Source organism: Gossypium hirsutum, chromosome A06 (genome assembly GCF_007990345.1).
Source record: "Gossypium hirsutum isolate 1008001.06 chromosome A06, Gossypium_hirsutum_v2.1, whole genome shotgun sequence".
NCBI classification, from domain to species: domain Eukaryota; kingdom Viridiplantae; phylum Streptophyta; class Magnoliopsida; order Malvales; family Malvaceae; genus Gossypium; species Gossypium hirsutum.
Window position 1 is genome coordinate 127,011,424 of NC_053429.1, and position 24,283 is coordinate 127,035,706.

The 24,283-nt window shown below is 32.1% G+C and overlaps 1 protein-coding gene and 1 pseudogene across 2 annotated transcripts; one reads left to right on the forward strand and one right to left on the reverse strand.

Annotated features, from left to right (window-relative positions):
- Positions 1–2,771: 2,771 nt before the first annotated feature.
- On the forward strand, positions 2,772–14,059 carry LOC121230861 (pyruvate dehydrogenase E1 component subunit beta-3, chloroplastic-like; annotated as a pseudogene).
- A 768-nt stretch (positions 14,060–14,827) lies between these two features.
- LOC121230862 (cullin-4) lies at positions 14,828–22,073 on the reverse strand. 2 transcript variants are annotated; one of them, XM_041116368.1, is made up of 17 exons: positions 21,689–22,073; positions 20,512–20,627; positions 20,065–20,411; positions 19,179–19,359; positions 18,871–18,993; positions 18,492–18,779; positions 18,224–18,349; positions 17,981–18,082; positions 17,848–17,901; positions 17,016–17,122; positions 16,854–16,914; positions 16,622–16,753; positions 16,382–16,519; positions 16,206–16,286; positions 15,785–15,865; positions 15,573–15,653; positions 14,828–15,032 (listed from the first exon to the last, which is right to left on the reverse strand). In XM_041116368.1, the coding sequence occupies exons 1-17, from the start codon at positions 21,915–21,917 to the stop codon at positions 14,919–14,921; spliced, it is 2,361 nt and encodes a 786-aa protein (XP_040972302.1). In that variant the 5' UTR covers positions 21,918–22,073; the 3' UTR covers positions 14,828–14,918. The 2 variants fall into 2 exon arrangements, with proteins under 2 accessions (XP_040972302.1, XP_040972303.1); XM_041116369.1 differs by having other exon boundaries at positions 14,828–15,057; positions 21,689–22,068.
- Positions 22,074–24,283: the final 2,210 nt, after the last annotated feature.

Genomic DNA, 24,283 nt, shown 5'->3' on the forward strand with positions numbered 1-24,283 from the left:
CAAAATAACCCTTTGAGTCGATTGAGTCTTAGTTATATTAGCATGAGCATTGTTACCAATGCAGGAGGACGTGGGTTCGAGTGCTCTGAAGTGCATTATCCTTCTATTTATGAGTTGGAGGGAGGTTATAGGTAATTCTAAGCATTGTGTTAACAAGAGCAGATATTATCAAAGCCTATAATGAGATTGTTAAAAAAAAACTTTAAAACCCCCCACAAAACCATCCCACTCGAGGTAATTAAGACATTTTAATTTTATTATAAAAAAAATTTAATATGGGTAGACTGGGTCAAATTTTAACATTTTTATTCGATTTAAGTTTAAGTAAAATTTTAAATCCATTTTTAAACCGAGCTCTAGCCTAAATTTTTTATTTGACTTGGCCTTAACCTAATTTCATCCATAGACAATTTTATTTTAGAGCATTTAATAGCATTTATTGAAACAGAGGTTGAAGTTATGGAATTAATTCAAGAGGAAAAAGAAAACAGTTTAGCATTAAAAGTAATAATCAAATCAAAAACCAAGTCATCAACAACAAACTTTACTATAAAAAAAATTAAATTAATTTTTGATTGATAAAGTCTTAAAACAGTAGAGATGTTTATGAGTCGGATTAGATTCTGGTTTGAAAATAATTTTATTATTATTTCAACTTAGTTTAATTCGAAATATGTTCTTAAAACTTTACTCAAAACTGTTCGTATTTATAAATGAATAACTCAAACTCATTTTAAGCTCACTTATATTAATTTTAAAATGAAAAATATTTTTAATTTAATATTTAATAATTTTATTTTCTACTTATTAAAATTATATATATATAAACAACTTAAATATGTATACATTACAACATTAAATATTACTATACATATATTTTTTTTGTTATATATATATTTAAATTTATTTTTTGTGTTATAAAGGACATAATATTTAAAAATAAAACAATATAATATATTATAAATTTAGAAAAACAAATTAGGTCGAGCTTGGGCTTTGAATGCTTAAGTTCGAGCTATATTTATATCTTAAATGAACCTATTTATTTTTTTCAAACTCATTTTTTGGGCACAATATTATTGTTCAAACTCTTTCAAATTTTAAACAAGCTTTCAAGCTTAAACGAATAACTCAATCCATAAATGAATCTATTTAATCTACGATCAAATCTAATAAGTACGAAAATTGCAATTTCCGAATCATTAGGGACGAATTTAAAATTGCAAATTAATCCAAATTTCAAATTCAGTTTTATAAAATGCTTTTGTTACAAAAATATTTTATTTAAAAGGACTTGCGTTGTTATCAAATCTTTAATTGGAACCAAATCATAGACTTGTGTAACTTGGCAGCACTGGATAACTGCTCCCTCTGGAACAAGAATCCAATTTCAACCACATTAACGAGCTGCTAGTTAGAGTTGTTCTTAGTTGGTCTTGGTGCGTGGGTTACCCTAGAACAACCACTTTTTCTTTTATGGTACGCCCTCACTTTCTTATCCAATCAAACCTCGCCACCTACGCAAGTGAGCGCAGCCCATTTTTTAGCATTAAAAGCCTAAAACCCAAAGCAAAATAGCCTTCGATAAATCGCCAAATACAAAGGTCTAATTCTGATTTTAGTCCCTCTATCATGCTGAAAATTTTAGATTAGTCATTACTTTTATAATATTCTCAATATGATCAGATTGATAGCAATGTTGTTATTTGTTCATTCAATCAAAATCAATCATAATCAATCAATAATAAATTTATAAATTACCAACCAGGCTTGTAATGGTTGATTTAAATTGTATATGTTCTGTTATTAATTTACATCGAATTTTTAAAAAATAAATCGGTGGTTGAACTGAGCTGACAATTGATTTTCGGTTCAATCAGTTCAAAATTAAAACATTTTAATGGGGTAGATATCAATTTATGCATAAACTCTGGTTCAACGTGAAATGTGATACATAAACTTTTATTTGGTACAATCATGCACATGAAACTTAAACTGTGATTCAAATGTGCACATGAACCTTCGATTTTAATTCAATCGTATATATTTAAATAAATGAATACATACATTTATTTTCATATTAGATTAATAATAATTATTTGTGTATTCAATATATCAATGTAAAGTGGTGTTAATTCGATAGTGTTTTTAGTAATTTGTGAAAATTAAATCAAATTAAAATTTTATTTATAAATTCGCACAAAATCAAAGTTAATGTATAGTTTTAATATTTATCTAAATTTTAAAAAATAAGAAAATTCTTAAATATTTAAAAATATTTAATAAATAATTAGAAAAAATTATAAAAAATTTAATGGATAAAAAAAACATATAAACATCCATTTTATAAATTATAAAAATTAAATTAAATATTAAATCTAATTTAAATATAATTCAACTAGTTTTGTACCGATTCAATCTAACTCTAGTTTATTGAAACTAACTGGACCACCAATTTCTGGTTCAATTAGTTCAATTAATCGGTCCGATTGATTTTCAGTAACTATATATACATCTATTGATAATTCTATAAAAATAAGTAACAATGCTTTGGAGCTTTGAGATCCTAAATTCGAGTTCCATCCAAAATTCCGGAATCCTTCTAAGTGTGCAAATTAATGTAGAGAGGTTAGTCTCTAGTTTCAACATAATTAAAGGGGCTAACCTCGTAATTATGGTTTAACTCGTTAAATCAGTTAGTCCAATTGATTTCCAACAACTATATATACATCAGTTGATAATTCTATAAAAATAACTAATAAGGCTTTGGAACTTTGAGATACTAAATTCGAGTTTCACCCAAAGTTCTCGAATCCTTCTAAGTGTGCAAATTAAAGTAGGGAGATTAGTGTCTAGTTTCAACATAATTAAAGGGACTAATCTCAAATTATACCACAACAAAAATTAATTAAAATAATCCTCAAATTCTCCGCCCATTTTCATTTTCTTTATAACTCCTATAAATATCACTAACTCATTTAACGTTTCCATTTCTTTGAAATTCAATTTAATTTATTTATTTTTTCCAATTTTTTTTTCGCGGGTGCAAATCGAAATCCCAAATGGCGGCTACCTTCCATGGAGTTGGAGCTACTGTTGCAGCTTTATCATCATCATCATCACCATCGAATTCTTCCGGTTCCAAGAAACTCCTTTCTTCTCCTTCTAGATCCTTCTCCGGTTCGATTCACTTTAAATTTTTCTCCGATTTTTCTTTTTCTCAATTCATTTCATTTTTTTAATTGAAATTTGATTTGATGCAGTGCGGAAACGAGCGAGCTTCACAGTGGTCAGATCTGATGGAAGTGTGAACTTCGATCTTAATTCCAAAGGTTGAAGAGCTCAACAATTGATTGCTAATGCAGTTGCAGTAATGATTTTCTTTTTCTTTTTTTTTTATTTATGTTTTGAATTTTAATTAGTTTTTTTTATGCTAAATTTGATTGTATTTTTGTTTATTTCTTTTAGACTAAAGCTGATAGCTCTCCAGCTTCGTCATCTTCGAAACCAGGGTATGATTTTGTTTTTTAATTTAACTTTCGTAGTTTACATTACGCCTTTTAAGAAAGTTAAAAGCTAGTGATTAAGTATACTAATATCTCATGTAAATTTGAAAGATGTAAATCGTAGTACTATATTATTAGCATTGATTGTCAAATTTTGTTAATCTTTTTTCTTATTTGGAATTTAATGTATTTAGGCTTTCTATGAGGGTTAATATAACCTTTAGTCTGAACTTGGCAATTCCTTTTTGTCCGTTTTGGTACTTGAACTTGGTAATTAGGTCCATTTTAGTCTCTGAACTTATCAAATGTAAAAACTTGATGATGTAGCATATTCTCAGTGAATCATGTTATCAAATTTTGACGAATCCAAGTTTAAGGATCAAAATAAACTTATTTGCCAAGTTTAGGTACTAAAGTGGACCCAAAAGAATACAGGTACCATGCTGGACCTGATTGCCAAGTTTAGGGGCTAAAAGTTATATTAACCCTTTCTAATAAGATTTATCCATTGGTTTCTTCTATTTAAATATTGTTTTTTTTTTCTTCTTTTGTTTAATCTCATAGTCCTGCTTGCATGCTTAACAAAGGTTTCATCCTCATTGTTGTGTAAGGTTCATGCATTTGATATTTTGATACCATTCGTCTCTTTGTAATATAAAATGCGGTTTTATTTTTTGCAAATAAATTTATTGTTGATCTTGTTCTGTTATAGCCAGCTTAGCTTCCATTTGTATGTGTAGTGGAAGGCAGTTCACACGATACTGGAGTGCCTAAAGGTACAATGCCATTTAGGCACTCCAGTATGGTTGCAAACTATGTTACTCGGTGTAACACTCCTTACCCGTATCCAACACCGGAATAGGGTACGAGGCATTACCAAAACACATACACTTGTAAACGTATTTAACCGAGTTATAAAATTTCATCAAAATTAAAACTTTCAAAATAATTAACATGTTTCTATAACTTTTCACAATATATCCTCAAAATATTATAATCATAATAATTAGGGCCTGCGAGACCCGATACATACTCATGCAATTTAATGCTTCATTTCCATTTCATTCAATTCGCAATTTCTCATGTTCATAATTTAAATCATATCACTAGCAATTTCCATTTAATTCACGTACAATTCAATGACATCAAATTCAAAACTAATACGTATTTACCATTTAACTCAATGTTTATTGATTATACCATTCAATAACATATTTATGAAATTCTCAATTTAGCAATGAAAATATCACTTTAGTTTGAATAACAACATCGTCCTGATATAAATACACTACCACTTATCCATTTACTTTAGTTCTTTGGGCCCATTTGTCACTTACCATCCTTAATCAAATTAGGGAACGGTCACGGAAAATTGAGTACTTCACTTTCACTTTGCCATAGTATAACTATGGTCTTACGTATGATCACTTATCACTTGTCCCTGATCAGATAAGTGTAGCCACCTATCACTTTGTTTCTTGATCAGATAAGTGTAGCCACTTATCACTTTATTTCTTGATCAGATAAGTGTAGCCACTTATCACTTTGTCTCTTGATCAGATAAGTGTAGCTAAAGCTATCACTTATCACTTTGTCTCTTGATCAGATAAGTATAGCCGAAGCTATCACTTATCACTTTTCACTTGTCACTTGATCAGATAAGTGTAGCCGAAGCTATCACTTATCACTTTGTCACTTGATCAGATAAGTATAGCCGAAGCTATTACTTATCACTTTCCACTTGTCACTTGATCAGATAAGTGTAGCTAAAGCTACCACTTATCACTTTGTCACTTGATCAGAAGTACTCAAATCCGGCGTTCCGCTCAATTTGATCATTTATTCATATATTAGGCTTACCAACATGTGTTAATTCATAAACTATTCATGGTATTATTTCATGCCAAATCATATACTGAATATACCATACACACATACTATGAAACTTTATTTTCACACATGAGCTTAAACCATGACCAATAATGCACAAAAATAAGCATCATTCATATTTCATCGTTTATGAGTTATAATCAAACATATCACCATTTATACACGAATCATTCATATATTTCCCAATTTTCCTCCTCCTCCTCTCCATTCCACATCCTTAATGTGTATAACACACTTAAACAACATTAACCATAATTTCAATATTCACTAACATGTATATTCAAAGCTGTTTATCCGAGTCAGAGTCACTAAATTATTTTTATCCGGAGCTAAAGAGCTCCAAATTAAGATCCGTTAATTTTTCCTGAAACTAGACTCACATATCTTCATACCATAAAATTTTCATAATTTTTGGTTCAGCCAAATAGTACAGTTTATTCTTTAAAGTTTCCCCTATTTCGCTGTCTGACAGTTCCGACCACTCTTCACTAAAAATTAATTATCTCATTGTACAGAATTCGGATGATGTTTTAGCTTGTTTCTTATAAAAATAGACTCATTAAGGATTCTAACCATATAAACTATAACTCATAATCATTTTTGTACAATTTTTAATGATTTTCCAAAGTCATAACAGGGGAACCCGAATTCATTCTGACCTTGTCTCACAAAATCTATTATATCTCATGATTTACAATTCCATTGCTCACATCATTTCTTTTATAAGAAACTAGACTCAATAAGCTTTAGTTTCATATTTTATTTATCCTCTAATTCAATCTCTACAATTTTTGGTGATTTTTCAAAGTTACACTACTGCTGCTGTCCAAAACTGCTTTAGTGCAAAATGTTGATTTCCATTTTGCCCCAAATTTCACAGTTTATACAATTCGGTCCTTTCTCAATTAACCCCTAAATTAATCTAATTTTCTCAATTAGTACTTTACTAGACATTATAAGTTGTTACACAACTATTGAAATTCAGAATTTCCACATATAACTCTATCTTCAAACTCTTTTACTATTAGGTCCCAAACATTCACTTTCTATTCAATTCTTTCAATAAAATCAGCATATGAACAATTTAAAGCTCTAATTTCATGCTAAATCATCATATACTTCCAGCACATATTCATATCAACTTTCAACTTCTTTCATAAAATCAAAAACTAATGGATTTAACAAGTGGGCCTAGTTGTAAAAGTCATAAAAATACAAAAATTTCAAGAAATAGTCAAGAATTGAACTTACTTGTAATAAAAATATGAAGAACCAGCTTGAAGAAGCCCTTCCATGGTGTTTTAGCTGATGAGAATTCAGAAAAATGAAGAGAAATCTAGATAATTCCACTTGGGTCCTAACTTTATTAAGCAAATTTTGCAATTTTCCAATTTTGCCCTTAATTCTCCTTACTTTCTTGCTGATTTCATGCCTCTGCCGTCCAGCCCAAATAGACCTTGGGTCTATTTGCCTTTTAAGCCCTCTTCCTTTTATCATTTAAGCTATTTAATCATTTTCCAAAATTTTGCATTTGTTACAATTTAGTCCTTTTTGTTCAATTAATTATCGGAACTTTAAAATTTCTTAACGAAACTTTAATACTAACTTTTTAACACTCCATAAATATTTATAAAAATATTTATGGCTCAGTTTAAAATCCCCGAGGTCTTGATACCTCATTTCGATTCTAATTATTTTAATATTTATTTCTAGTGCACTATTCACTATTTCAAAAATTTTCCTAACTTCATATTTAACTTATACTTACTAAATTAATAATATTTTCTACCCATTTGTCGAATTTAGTGATCTCGAATCACCGTTCCGACACCTCTGAAAATTCAAGCCATTACATTTTTTTTTCGTCGGATTTGTGGTCCCGAAACCACTGTTCCGACTAAGCCTAAAATCGGGCTATTACAACTCTCCTCCCCTTTAGGGATTTTCGTCCCCGAAAATCTTACCAGATGGTAGGTTAATGATTTACTTCCACAGTATATTTCAAATTCACACATGATTTTGGATTTTCATATCTTTTACAGATAATCACATAGATTCATAAGAAAATCAGGATAGCGATATTTCAGCATCTGAAGCTACACAAAGTATCGAAAAATTACAATCCATATAGAATGATATCCATTTTGATAACCTGAGTAGTTTTCAGAACTATCAAATATTTCTCTCTTTTTATATTGTCCTCATTTTCTAATTCATTCACTTTTCCGACCACATTATTATTCTCCCGTACACGAACTTCTGTAACACTACACTCGTAAGCTTATTCAACCAAAATCTCACAAATTTCATTGTAACATTTTACTAATATGGGGGTGAGTGTAGTAAAGCCTCAAATTTATCTTACACATAAATGCGCATAACACATACCATCACAAATAGCCAATTCATTACTAAGTTCACATTCTCAAAGCATTTAATAAACATTTGCTTTTAATCACTTTTGTTCTCAACACAAATTCTAACTCAAATCACTAATTCACAATCAAAATTTCTATATAGCATCATAATCCAAATATCATAACTCATATGCTTGTATAATTATAACATTCATCAATAAAAAAAATGTTTTATTCTTTGATCCATACCTTTATGAGTTTCAACTCATAATCAATACATTTTCACTCAAACATTTTAGTATTTATTTCTATACTATTAGAATTAACTCAGTTGAAAAACATATCTGTCTCATCAAGATAATTTTCTTCATAGAACAATACTGATAAGGGGGTGATGGTGAAGTCATAAATCTTTCAACTTGCTCTCATAGATACATATATATATATGATTTTGTATTCATCATCAATGTAATACCATCATAACCACGTAATTCATTCCAAGCAAATTAACACATCTATTTATTACAAATGTTTTCTGTCACTCACAATTTCACACAACGAATTTACTTACTCAAGCTCAACGTTAATATCTAATTAAATTCCAATACTTGGCTTCTATTTTACTTACCGACATTTGCCAAATTAGAGAACGTCTTACGGAATTGAGTACTTCGTTTTCTCGATGCCATAGTCCAACTATGGTCTTACACGTAATCACAAATCACATACCGATGCCATAGCCCAACTATGGTCTTACACGAAATCACATATCACTTACCGATGCCATAGCCCAGCTATGGTCTTACACGGAATCACATATCACACATATCACTTACCGATGCCATAGCCCAGCTATGGTCTTACACGGAATCACATAATCACATGTTCACATGTTGCCATGGTCAAACCATGGTCTTTTCTGTCAATTCATCACATATCACTGAACGAAAGTACTCATTTCTGCGTTCTACTCAATTTGACTTCCAATTCAATTTTCATACTATTATAATATTCATGGTTTAGACATAAAACAAAATATCTTATTATCTTTAATTTAACAATTAAACATAAGATTCTATCATATGAACATACTAATTTCACTTATTCAAGCAGATGTACATACACACGTTCCATCTATTTAAGTAAATTTGCTTATCATATTCACTTAATCAAATATGTTGAGCACATAGCATTATATAATCACCAACATACTTGGATGAGCTTGTCACAACATAAACTTTTTTTTTAAACTTATAGTCATCTCTTTTCATACATGAACACATCCATATCACAAATTTTTATACTTACCTTTCCAAATTCCAACATAACGTGAGCATATTTCATTTATCTCAATATCATTTTTAGCATTATCGAAAATAGCTCGATTGAAAATCATCTCTGTCTTAACAAAGCAATTTCGTTAGAGCCCGGAGATATCACATCATCAAGAGTAATAACGTGGCATGTATAGCTAGGCTCACATATGCTACGTTTGGTCCGAGAATCGACTAAACCGTAGCTCTGATACCACTAAATGTAACACCCCTTACCCGTATCCAACACCGGAATAGGGTACGAGGCATTACCAAAACACATACACTTGTAAACGTATTTAACCGAGTTATAAAATTTCATCAAAATTAAAACTTTCAAAATAATTAACATGTTTCTATAACTTTTCACAATATATCCTCAAAATATTATAATCATAATAATTAGGGCCTGCGAGACCCGATACATACTCATGCAATTTAATGCTTCATTTCCATTTCATTCAATTCGCAATTTCTCATGTTCATAATTTAAATCATATCACTAGCAATTTCCATTTAATTCACGTACAATTCAATGACATCAAATTCAAAACTAATACGTATTTACCATTTAACTCAATGTTTATTGATTATACCATTCAATAACATATTTATGAAATTCTCAATTTAGCAATGAAAATATCACTTTAGTTTGAATAACAACATCGTCCTGATATAAATACACTACCACTTATCCATTTACTTTAATTCTTTTGGGCCCATTTGTCACTTACCATCCTTAATCAAATTAGGGAACGGTCACGGAAAATTGAGTACTTCACTTTCACTTTGCCATAGTATAACTATGGTCTTACGTATGATCACTTATCACTTGTCCCTGATCAGATAAGTGTAGCCACCTATCACTTTGTTTCTTGATCAGATAAGTGTAGCCACTTATCACTTTGTTTCTTGATCAGATAAGTGTAGCCACTTATCACTTTGTCTCTTGATCAGATAAGTGTAGCTAAAGCTATCACTTATCACTTTGTCTCTTGATCAGATAAGTATAGCCGAAGCTATCACTTATCACTTTTCACTTGTCACTTGATCAGATAAGTGTAGCCGAAGCTATCACTTATCACTTTGTCACTTGATCAGATAAGTATAGCCGAAGCTATTACTTATCACTTTCCACTTGTCACTTGATCAGATAAGTGTAGCTAAAGCTACCACTTATCACTTTGTCACTTGATCAGAAGTACTCAAATCCGGCGTTCCGCTCAATTTGATCATTTATTCATATATCAGGCTTACCAACATGTGTTAATTCATAAACCATTCATGGTATTATTTCATGCCAAATCATATACTGAATATACCATACACACATACTATGAAACTTTATTTTCACACATGAGCTTAAACCATGACCAATAATGCACAAAAATAAGCATCATTCATATTTCATCGTTTATGAGTTATAATCAAACATATCACCATTTATACACGAATCATTCATATATTTCCCAATTTTCCTCCTCCTCCTCTCCATTCCACATCCTTAATGTGTATAACACACTTAAACAACATTAACCATAATTTCAATATTCACTAACATGTATATTCAAAGCTGTTTATCCGAGTCAGAGTCACTAAATTATTTTTATCCGGAGCTAAAGAGCTCCAAATTAAGATCCGTTAATTTTTCCTGAAACTAGACTCACATATCTTCATACCATAAAATTTTCATAATTTTTGGTTCAGCCAAATAGTACAGTTTATTCTTTAAAGTTTCCCCTGTTTCGCTGTCTGACAGTTCCGACCACTCTTCACTAAAAATTAATTATCTCATTGTACAGAATTCGGATGATGTTTTAGCTTGTTTCTTATAAAAATAGACTCATTAAGGATTCTAACCATATAAACTATAACTCATAATCATTTTTGTACAATTTTTAATGATTTTCCAAAGTCATAACAGGGGAACCCGAATTCATTCTGACCTTGTCTCACAAAATCTATTATATCTCATGATTTACAATTCCATTGCTCACATCATTTCTTTTATAAGAAACTAGACTCAATAAGCTTTAGTTTCATATTTTACTTATCCTCTAATTCAATCTCTACAATTTTTGGTGATTTTTCAAAGTTACACTACTGCTGCTGTCCAAAACTGCTTTAGTGCAAAATGTTGATTTCCATTTTGCCCCAAATTTCACAGTTTATACAATTCGGTCCTTTCTCAATTAACCCCTAAATTAATCTAATTTTCTCAATTAGTACTTTACTAGACATTATAAGTTGTTACACAACTATTGAAATTCAGAATTTCCACATATAACTCTATCTTCAAACTCTTTTACTATTAGGTCCCAAACATTCACTTTCTATTCAATTCTTTCAATAAAATCAGCATATGAACAATTTAAAGCTCTAATTTCATGCTAAATCATCATATACTTCCAGCACATATTCATATCAACTTTCAACTTCTTTCATAAAATCAAAAACTAATGGATTTAACAAGTGGGCCTAGTTGTAAAAGTCATAAAAATACAAAAATTTTAAGAAATAGTCAAGAATTGAACTTACTTGTAATAAAAATATGAAGAACCAGCTTGAAGAAGCCCTTCCATGGTGTTTTAGCTGATGAGAATTCAGAAAAGTGAAGAGAAATCTAGATAATTCCACTTGGGTCCTAACTTTATTAAGCAAATTTTGCAATTTTCCAATTTTGCCCTTAATTCTCCTTACTTTCTTGCTGATTTCATGCCTCTGCCGTCCAGCCCAAATAGACCTTGGGTCTATTTGCCTTTTAAGCCCTCTTCCTTTTATCATTTAAGCTATTTAATCATTTTCCAAAATTTTGCATTTGTTACAATTTAGTCCTTTTTGTTCAATTAATTATCGGAACTTTAAAATTTCTTAACGAAACTTTAATACTAACTTTTTAACACTCCATAAATATTTATAAAAATATTTATGGCTCAGTTTAAAATCCCCGAGGTCTTGATACCTCATTTCGATTCTAATTATTTTAATATTTATTTCTAGTGCACTATTCACTATTTCAAAAATTTTCCTAACTTCATATTTAACTTATACTTACTAAATTAATAATATTTTCTACCCATTTGTCGAATTTAGTGATCTCGAATCACCGTTCCGACACCTCTGAAAATTCAAGCCATTACATTTTTTTTTCGTCGGATTTGTGGTCCCGAAACCACTGTTCCGACTAAGCCTAAAATCGGGCTATTACACTCGGACTTCGGTATAAGCGTTGGATCTAAGTATATATCTGACACGGGTATGGTTAGTCTTTCTTAAGGTTTTCCATGTATTTAGAGGATCTTTGGAGATCATATCCACATAACCAAGTGTCGGACACAGATGCTTCAAAGAAAATGAAGAGTCCGAGCAACATAGGTTTCAACACCCTCCCATTGCACCTCTAAAGGGAGCTCTAGACTTCTCAAAGGCCTTTGTTTCAACAAACATTGTTCTTTTCTGTTGCAATCCTGAAAATTCTAGTGGGATGAGTCGTCTCAGTCCTTATATTGTCATCGACCAGATGCCATGGACCTGTGTGTCAAATGTCGAATAAAAAAGGTGTCATTTGAATGTCAGGTGTATGCATGCATGCATGTATATATATGTCTATGTTTTTGCACGATGAAATGGATTGATGTTGCATAGTCAAAATTTGGTATCCGTACTTGTTATCATCATCAAGTCTCTATATCATGTCAGCATCACTTATCAGTAACATATTTACCTAGATCTATGTTGTATCACCAGGCATGAGCTTTTACTTTTCGAAGCTCTACGAGAGGGTTTGGAAGAAGAAATGGAAAGGGATCCCAGTGTATGCGTCATGGGTGAAGATGTCGGTCACTATGGAGGCTCATACAAAGTGACCAAAGGATTGGCTACCAAGTTCGGGGACCTCAGAGTTCTCGACACCCCTATTGCAGAGAACTCATTCACTGGCATGGGGATCGGAGCTGCTATGACTGGTCTTACACCGGTTGTTGAGGGCATGAACATGGGTTTTCTCCTCCTTGCTTTTAATCAAATCTCCAACAACTGTGGTATGCTTCATTATACATCCGGTGGCCAGTTCACCATACCAATAGTCATTCGTGGTCCTGGTGGTGTTGGACGTCAACTAGGGGCCGAGCACTCTCAACGTCTCGAGTCGTATTTCCAGTCGATTCCTGGAATCCAAATGGTTGCATGTTCAACCCCTTACAATGCCAAGGGCTTAATGAAGGCTGCAATCAGAAGCGAGAACCCCGTTATACTTTTCGAGCACGTTTTGTTCTACAACCTCAAGGAGAGAATTCCAGATGAGGATTACATCTGCAATCTCGAAGAAGCCGAGATGGTAAGACCTGGAGAACATGTTACTATTCTAACCTATTCAAGGATGAGATATCACGTGATGCAGGCAGCAAAAACTTTGGTGAACAAGGGTTATGATCCAGAAGTAATCGACATTAGGTCTTTGAAACCATTCGATCTTTACACCATCGGGAACTCGGTGAAGAAAACACACCGTGTTCTTATCGTGGAGGAATGCATGCGGACCGGTGGTATTGGTGCTAGCTTGACCGCTGCCATCACTGAGAATTTCAACGATTATTTGGATGCTCCTATTATGTGCTTATCTTCACAGGACGTGCCTACACCCTACGCCGGAACATTGGAGGAATGGACCGTTGTTCAGCCAGCCCAGATTGTGACGGCTGTCGAGCAACTCTGTCAGTAGTAGCTGAAACAGTGATTTCGCAGGTGAAGTTTCTATTACCCTTTGACTAGTTCTCATGCAAACTCTGTTTCCGATATATACTTTCCAGTTCATTACCAACATTGTGTCCGTTAAAACTCGATAAATATTTATCGAGTCAAGGCCTGTTATTTGTTTGATCTGGTTCTTCCTTGACTGAAAAAGGCAAAATAGGATCCTGTTTAAGCAATAGTTTACAGGTAGAATACTGAAAAAATTAACTCACGGGATAAAATGTGTATTCCATTTCGTCTATTTTTTTCCCTTTTGGTATGAATATTTGGAAAATTGTGGATGTCAGTATTTGGGTTGAAATATTATTTTGTCTGATATTCAAATTTGTCTACAATGATCAAACCATTTTTGATATTTGAATATGCTATTCACTATTTAAAAAAAAAAAAAAAAACTCAACATTTGATTATCTGAATCAACTAAAGTGAATTGATGCAACATCCCACATTTAAAACATAAGTCAAATCATTCTATTTTCAATTTTGAACTTTTTAAATTTTAGTCTATTAATTATTTTCTTTTCAAAATTGAAATTTTAGTCCATTCATTTTCTTTTCAAAATTGATACGTCCAACATATTGTGTAATCCCAAATCAATTTATCATATCCATATATTACTCATAAAAACACAAAATCAACTTATCATATCCATATATTACTCATAAAAAATTTGGTTAATAAATTTAACTATTATCGTTTACATTACAATTAAAATTTCAAAATCAACATAAAAATTTAAAGATTATTATTTACATTAAAATTAAAATTTTAAAATCCACAAAATATGACGCTTATAAATGCTCTAATCGGAAATATTTAACTTTACACATGATACTATTTTGGTTAAGATTAGATATTCAAATTTTAAAAAAATTACATGATCTTATGTTTTAATTTGCTTGTCGTCCATCTATTTTTTGTATGAGTGGTTTTTTATATGCGTTTAAGAAATAAATTCAATTATTTGTTTATATATGCAATAAATAAGCATAAAAATAAGGATAGAAGAGTCCAGAAATTTTCTTTACAATTACAATCTCAATTACTACAAATTACTGTACATGGATCTAACAATGGGATTTTGAAAGAAAATCAAAGTTTATGCCAAGTAATTGTATATTTGTGGATTGTTCTTGTCTCGTTCCAGGTACTCCCTGTCGATGAGAGACTCGATTCTTTTCTTCAAATCAGCCGGTTTTATCGGAAACTTAAGCTGTTCAACGTCCCGAAAACATATTCTCAATATACGTCAAAAAGGAAAACGTATTACCCATTTGATCATCAATTGCAATGCTCTAATTATCGTACAAGACTAGTATCATTCTCAATCAGTTCGGGTCAAAAATTGACAGGTTTATACACAATGCAAACAGTGAATGTACCTGAGAGGGCACTCTATTATAGGGACTTGACCAAATTAGTCCCTCTACTATTAAATGAATCAATTTAATCCTTGTACTATTAAAAAGAATCAAATAAGACTAAATTGTTTAACAGAGTTAATATTTTTATAGTTTTCATGGTTTCCGTAAATGAAATCTTTCCTTTGGAATTGAACTGCATTTGAAAAAATAATTTTCAAGATATTTTTTATATAGTAAATGTTAGCTCCGTTGCAATTTGAACTTATTTGATTCTTTTTAATAGTATATAGATTAAATTGATCTATTTAATAATAGAGGGACTAATTTGATCTAGTCCCTATAATATAGGAGGTACTTTAACCCAATGCAAAGAAAAAGAATACACTTACCTGTTGGAAGAGTTCGGTTATCAAAAGGGTGTGGCTCAACACTTTCCTTGTCTTCATTATCCGAACAATAGCAGCATCGACCTGTGATAAAATTGAGCAGTAAAGCATATTTTTTATTAAGCTTGTTCATGTGAGGTGTCTTTCCGTTCGTTTCATTTGTATTAGTGGATAGATAGAATGCGAGACAACGCAAGTGTAAAGCAAATCCAAACCTGATATTGACGGTCTTGAAATACTCTTTCGGTAGTACTCGTGTTTTCCTCCACTGTCTCTTTCATCTGGATTGCATTTACCTGTGTTCCGAAAGGAAAAGTTAGTATGGTCCCTTAGACCTATCGATTCTGATTCGAACATGAAAACCCAATTTGATTAATTCAACCTGATACAATCTCATTTGACCATAAAAAGTTAATAACCTAAACTTGAAATGACCTAAATCCAAAACTAACCTGAACCTGAAATGACCCAAAATTTTTAAACACGAGTCAACCCGACCCACCAATTGAGAGGTCTACTTGGGAGTCAGTTCAATTAAATAGCAAAGAGATAAGCTTGACAAGAATTTAGTTGATCTAAAAAAGTATTCACTTACCATGGTTTGATTTGTCAAAAAAACGTTACAAACGTATGTACCTTTATACGATAGAGAGGAGCAGAAAATCCTTCATTGAAAACGAAAGAATCATCATCTTCCACCTCCCTCCCTTTTGGCAACTGCAGCACACGAAAGCAAACCAAGATAAGTTCACCAACTACACCAGCCCAAACACCAAGTTAAAATGGTAAGTGCAATAATTAAATTGGCATACCTTCTGCAGGACTCGTACTTTACCGCATGCAAGGGACTGCAAGGTCCTTCTCAATTCCTTATCCTCTATGGCAGTAGAGTCCTTAATGTCTTGAAAGCTAAGCTTCTCGGCATCGTTGAACAACATCAGAACTACAGTCTAGAGAGTAAACAACAACAATAAATTGAGAAAACTGTTAGAATATGTCTGCTTGTACAGAACATTAGAACAGGGAAACAAAATGAGAACCGAAGTGCTGACCTGAAATAAGGAAACTGCGAGCTCCTTTTTACCTTTGGTAAAATCGGCTTTCAATACACAATGACCTAACGAGTTTTGCCACATTAACCGCCTCCCACTGTACTTGCTTAAGTAGAACTCCTTAAAGATGTCCTGTTACACCAACTAGAATATGGTGTTAGATAACTTCTCAATAGAAGAACTTACCAGTGTTTATAACAGTGAATATTTCATCCTAAAACCTGCAGCAAACCTGATAGACGTTCAACTCGTGAGGAAGCCGAACAACCATAGGTGGATATGTTGGCCAGTACCTGTGCAGCTCAACAGCCAGAGTAGAATTAAATATCTCAACAATAAACTAATCGATTATGCCACTATGACTTAATAGAGATAACGGTGAAATAAGATTTACCCGGTTGTTAAGACGTGGACACTCATCTCGATTCCAGATGGAAGTTTCGTCCTGGCCTGTGATGATTGCTTGAATGATTCATTTATCTCCTTTGATAGTTCAATATCCTGCATAAAAATCACAAGGCAAGGTCAATTGCATTAAAGTTGCATTCGTATTAATCTCATATTACTAAATTTCCTCAAACCAAAAGTATAAGTAAAATGATTTGACTGTATAAACATTCTGGTCATAAGAATCCAGTCACATAGTCATTAGTCAGATCCTAAGTTGACCAATACAAGAGAAGGTAATCCAAGAAATGAAAGATAAATTTAACTTCCAGAATCCTTTTCTCTTCTCTTCCCAACTTCCCCCGTGATTTTATTACATTAATATATTTACCTGCATAATCCATCCTCACCAAGGTTTTCAAAACCAAACCAGTGGTCGAACCAGTCAGACCACCGGTTCCCAGTTCGACCAACTCAATTGAATAAATTATCAAAAAATATTAAAAATAGAGAAAACCAGTTCAATCGGTTCCAGTGGTTCGACTGGCCGGTTCTGAAAACAGTGAGCCTCATGGCACAATAAATTTTTTACATAATGATTAGTTCATTGCATACTCTTTGCAAGGATTAATCATAATCGATCCGACTCCTTTATGAGTTATAACACTCCTGGGGCCAATACCATCAATGGCTAACATTTTTTTAATGGTTATAATTGGATCGCCATGTTTGCAATGGTCAATTGCTCAAGTTCACGAGACATTTTATTAGAAATTCCAGTGGCAATATTTATTGGATACATTTCTTTGACAAAACTTATAAAAGATATAGAGGCAGACCTTGAACATTCCTTCAAGTTTGTTCGTAAACTGGCTGCCACACTCGGTCTTCAGCTGCAGCATCATAATAACATAACAATTTAATACAATCTTTAAAATGTGTCATTTAATGCAAAAAGAAGAAGATAATGACCTTAGAGATCATGGATTTCTCTGCATCAATAGAAGCACTCTTTCCTAGCAGCAGCCTTTTTGCAAGATCCTTCTTATAGAATGCTTCGAATACGTCCTTGCCCTTAGTTACCAACAAAAACATTGTTCACATCTCTAGCATTAACTTGTACGACAAGAAAAGTAAGAAATACACACAAAGAGGACTGTTATCTGAGGGCAAAGGTATATTTAATGATTTTTATAGTGAAAACATGGACCCTACCTGGATGAACCTGAATAAAACCAAAACTTTATCAAGTGTACCCTCTAATTCCTCTTCAGAAGTACCCTTATTACCAGCACGAAGCTTTTCATCCAGAAACTTGGCGATCAGTTCTGCGGGTCGGTTCTATTAAACATAATGCAGAATTAAACCATCAGTTGAGTCAAGTGTGAAAAATATGGTAATCTAAATTAGGAATATTGCTGAACTGGTTAAAACCTAATAAGAAGACTGGAGTTCAAAAGTAAAATAATCTCCAAGTGCAAACCTGACGAATGTTAATTAGATGCTCAAATGCATCCCTAATGTGGTTGCAAAATCCTTCATTCTTCGAAAAGCTTTCTTCCCATATTAAGTCAAGTGAAGCCTTAAATTCTAACAATGATGGCACCATGTCCTTGTCTTTCTCTTCATCCATGACAACGCCCTGCCCAGTTCTCCGAATATATGAACTCACGGCCTGCCTGAGTGCTTCAAGAGAATTGACCCTTGAAAACAGTGAGTACATCCTCTGAAGGTCCTCAATACGGTGTCCATCCATAAGCATCATAAATCCCTATATAAATCAGAGAAATTATAACTATTAAAAGATACATATCCAAGCTGGCATACAAAGTGCACAAACAACTGACGATTCATATTCATACCTTATCAAGAATGGCATGTATATGACGTTCAAGGAGTTGCCTTTCCACTGTTGCTATTAGTGGCTTTCTTGTAAGATCACTCAGGTAGAGTAAACATCTTTCATGTTCTTCATGTAACCTAGTCTGCAAGAATATAATCAAAATCTTAACAAAGATAATTTACACAAAATCTTAAGTGGGATAAACACGTATATTCCAAATAAAAATGGAATAATATGGTAGATCAACATATAAGAAGGATGAACGTGTATGCTTCAAAATACAAGCACTAGTCACTACTAATTGAGAACATAAAACATTAAAAGCACCTCAACATGCTTCAGGTAATCTGGAACATCATATTGTTGCATGTATTTTGTTCCTTCAGCCGCATAAAACTCAGACGTGCACTCTAGGAATGGCTTCTCAAAGCTTCCTGAGTAAATGCCTAAGGCAGTGAACATCTGCAAAAGATGGTTAATGAGTGTTCTGTCGACAGCTTCTCCTAACCTGCATAATCAAAAACAGATACGGTGGATTCCAGGATGCTAACTATAAACACTAAGATGAGAATTTATCATCGCACATCATTCTTGAACCAAGACGGTGAATATGTGAATGGAAACTCTTGGGGTATTGATGATTAAAATGAGTCAGAAAGAACAAAAAGAATAATAGACAAGTAGGCTAGAATTAAATTGATGTTAATTATCCCTTAAAGAAACTTTTTTCTTCAACAGAAACCATGCTACCACAATGACACTAGAACAAGAATGTATAAGTCAATTCAAGTTGACCAATACTCATCATGTTGCAGTTTGCCTCTTTTAACTTTTACCTCTCCACTTGTACTTGCGCACAGGAAATTCAACACAGCATCAAGTTGGTTGGTCTGAAGTCCTCGAAAATAAGTTAACCATAGTATATATTTATATATACTTTCATCCAGTAGTATTGTTAGTTATGTACTATCACCAAAGCCAACACGATAGCAACCAACAGTATAGCTTTTTTCCAATTTATTATACCTATTCATCAATTACATGAAGAGAAGCATAGTTTCATCCATAACTATCACAATACTCAATGATACACAATCCATTACAGTATTCATCTAAAACTATTATGCATATTTTGCATAGGTTATATTTCGGAACCAAAAAACCTAGAATAAAAAGATTTTGTATATTTCAACTTAAAATTCATAAGAATTACCTCTCACTCTCAATCATTCTTAAAAGGCCAGTAACAGTTTTGTGCTCAACTTCAGGAGCTAGAGAAAGATGTTTTCGGAAGAGTTGCAAGCCCATGTCCCATAATGAACGTACATTTGGGGTTTGCTTAACATATGTTCTGTCAAGATACAAGGCTATACTACGAATCATCAACATTTGATCACAAAGATCTTGCCAACATTTCTCAACGAGTGATAAGAAAACAACCAGATCTGGGCTTTGCCCTACCAAAGATCTTAGTGCAGCAGATATATGTTCTTCACACTCTTTTTCAATTCGCTGATAAAGGCTTCCTCCCAACTTGTGTAGGCAAAGATTATTGACATCCTAAAGGAAGCATGATCGATTACCAAGACATAATATCGATCAAATTACAAATGGCTTTCATAATCAAAATAGAGAGAATCAAGAAATAACAGAGGTTTACCTGATAAAGCTTCTCCAAGTCACAAGAATCTGGTTGCTTCAAAAAGATAGCATTAATGGCTGACTTCAACTTTGCCCAAGTCTCCTCCTCAAAATTTGTAGGCATTGTCGGTTTTGCTACACAGAAACAACAAAAGTCAGAAACCTTTCTGAATACATGTTCTACACATTTTGCATTTTAATAATGCTCTTCTAGCTTTCTACCATTAGTTCATGCAAACAACATAGTTTTAGAGATATAATATGATTCAGAAATACAAAAAATAAACCAAAAAAACTTAGTTCAACACAAGCAAATAACCTTACTGATAACAGGTTGAATCACCTGCTAACTAAAACTATAGCTGTTTAGAAAGACTAAGTAGCTGCTTGTACTCATGCAAGCACACATCATAGATGCAGAGGAGAATCCAAGGGCAGGCAGTGGCCTTGCCACCCCCCCCCCCCAAAAAAAATTTTTTTTTTAGTATTTGAATTACATTTTCTTTGATAAATTAACAGAAAATGTCAATAAAAAAAGCAAAAGAGTGTAGGTTGAGAGCTTTTAATGTAAAGTTGCATTAGCAGACCTACAACACAAAGGCAAGAAAACGAAGAATGTACCGAAACCATGTAAACAAACGAGAAACTTAGGACCCTCAATTTGTTTAGTATAAATAGTGTTCCTCTTAAAAACCGATATCAATTTCGAATTATCATAAAATGATTGTAAGTAATGCCCAGATTACACTGAAAAAGGTAACACTTCTTAGGATCAGCTAACAGTTCTCTATAGAAACTTTTATTTAAAACTATATAGGAAGTCATGGAAAGTACTTGGTTTCATTTAAACGGTTTAAATAGAACAATCCATAAAAAAATATTAAATAATTCAGTGCCTATTAAGTATTAATTAGTGTTAGCCCAGTAAAACAGTGAAAAACGAACTATACAAATAAATTAACCAGTGAAAAGATCCTATAATCAATCAAAACTCCAAGTTTCTGAATTTCATCACCTTTAATCCCTAATTCGTCATTCCATAAACGACCCAACAACCAAAACCACTCAGTTTCTAAGATCAAACACTCAAATGAACTAGAACAAGCAATTTAATAAATGCCCAGAAAATAAATTTCACGAAGACAAAAAAATAATGAGATCGAGACCAATAAAAATTATATAAAGAAAAAAAAAACCTTTAACGAATTTGATGACGAGCTTTTTGGCGGGTAGAGGCGGGGTTGCTTTTTTACGAGAGAGATTAGCGGTGGCGGGAGAACGAGGAACACCGGACTTAGAATCATCGCCGAGGGACATAGATGAAGGGTCAAAAACGACGTCGTTACCGTCTTGATGGTGGTGATGAAGGCCGTTTTTGTTTGGGTCTATAGAACCAGCCACCGCTTGGGACTTTGCTTTCGTCATTGATGATTTGCAGATGAAAAAGAAGAAGAAGAAGCAGCAATGGCGTTTTGGGGGTTAGCGATTAGCGTTGCTTAAGAGAGCGTTTTGTGAAAGGAGATTGAAAGACATGAAAGTGATGATCAAAGAGATCGTCGTAAGAATATTTTCAGCTTCATTTACTTATTTATTTTCCTTTACCTTGATTTCTCTTACGGTGCCATTTAGGAAAAATAATTTTAATTATGCTATTAATCCTTGTAATTTACAAAAATTGTATTTAGAATGATCCTGGATTAAATCTACAATTGTACAGCATAATATAAGACTCGTATTGAATTTAACCAAATAAATTCAATTACTACTATTTGAGTTAGGACTAATGTTTCAAATTTTGAAAAGTATAGGGACTGAAATTGATCAAATTAAAGTATAAAAATTAAATCCATAACTTTCACAAGATATAGTAGTTAATAGCATAATTTAACAAAAGAATTACTTTAAAACCCGTAATCAGTCCAACCATCAATTCAACAATAATTAAATAAAAAATAGAAATACATAAAAATATTTTTTAAAAATTATAAAATGGTTCAACCATCATTTTTTTTCTCGATTTCTAAATTTTTTTTACCAATCCCAAACAATTTGCTCAAGTGTTAATTCAATCCCTTTACTCAAATTAATATATAGGTTGATTTCCCGTTCAACTGAACATTTCGATTCAACTCCAACAACATTGAAAAAAAAAGTATTTTCTTTCGAAAAGTGTTAAATATGTAAATTTTGACCCTAATATGAATTTCAATGTATTAATTTAGATTCAAACTTGATCTAATTTTATTTTATTATATAAAAATAATAATTTAAACTTGAATTGAATTAAACCTGAAAATTCATAACTAAAACAAGGTAAACTCAAATGACGAGAGCTCAAAACAATACAAATACAAAAAAAAAAATCGCACTCAAAATAAATTTTTATTGTATTGGAATTTATTATATAAATTTATATTTTAAATAAATAATATGAATACAACTTAAAATATACAATAAATACGACTTAAAAACAACGATGGCGGTGAAATTAGGTATTGTAGCGATACTGTAGTGTGAAACAAAAAGAAAGTTAAATGCATCGCATCCAAAATTACCCTTAGTGGTTGATGTATAAGTGTATGAGTATGATATGTGGTTAGTTTTTACTATTAGTCCATTTAATATGTCTAAATTATATATTTAGTCCTTACATTTTAATTTGGTCATTTTTAATTCTTATGTTTTTTTAATTTTAAAATTTTAGTTTTTACCAAATAATACTTGTTATATTCATTAAACATTGTTGAGTGTTTTTGTGTCTGTCCTCTTTACGAAAGCCAATTTTCTATTTATATGGCATGGTTCCATGATTTGATATACTAGGATTAGATAGCCCCATGTAGGTCAACATGTATTTTAATACAGGGTCAATATGTGTATACTACTATAGAGTCACTTTGTATCTCTTCTTCAACCAGATAGGGGAGAAATGGTTATAGTATTCACCTCTACCTGATTCTTAAGCTGACTCGGTTCCCATACCAACCCATAACCTGAACAGCATGTCCAGCTCACTAATATATAGTTTGCCACCATACAGTTTGCCTGCATGGGTTTGTAGCACCATGTAGGCCACCTCCTACTTAGGAAACATGTGTTGACCTGCATGGGAATCTACTTAATCCTAGTACATCAAATCACGGAACCAAGCTATATAAATAAGAAATTGGCTTCCATTATGAGGATATATACATAAATATTTAACAAATTTTATTTTTTTAAAATTTTATGCAAAAAGTATATCATCACTATTTTCACATCTAGTCACAAAAAAGCCAATTAATGGAATTAATAGTTGTTATTTGTGTCAAAATTAAAATTTCGAAAAATATTGGGATAAGAATGATTAATTTGGAGAACATTTACTAAATCTAAAACTTATACATAATATAGTATTAATACCATAATTTAACCAAGCAAACCTAATTTTTATCGTTCAAGTTAGGACCAAAAATTTAAAATTTGAAAAGCACTCAGACTAAAAGCAGTGGCGGAACAGGGGGGCTGGGAATGAAAAAATTTCCATATGGCCCCTTTAAAATTTTTAAAATTTTAAATTAGTAAAGGTAAAATTACACTTTGGTCCCCCTAAAAATATAAAAATTTGATTTAGTCATTTAAAAATTATAAAGATATAGTCTATTAAAATAGTGAAATTTTATTTTTTCTATCGTAAAAATTATAATTTAATTTCAGCCCTCCTTAAAAATTTTCTAATTTCGCTCCTGACTAAAAGTCACCAAATTCAACCTATAATATATTAAGTCTGACTTGATCCAATCTCAATTTTT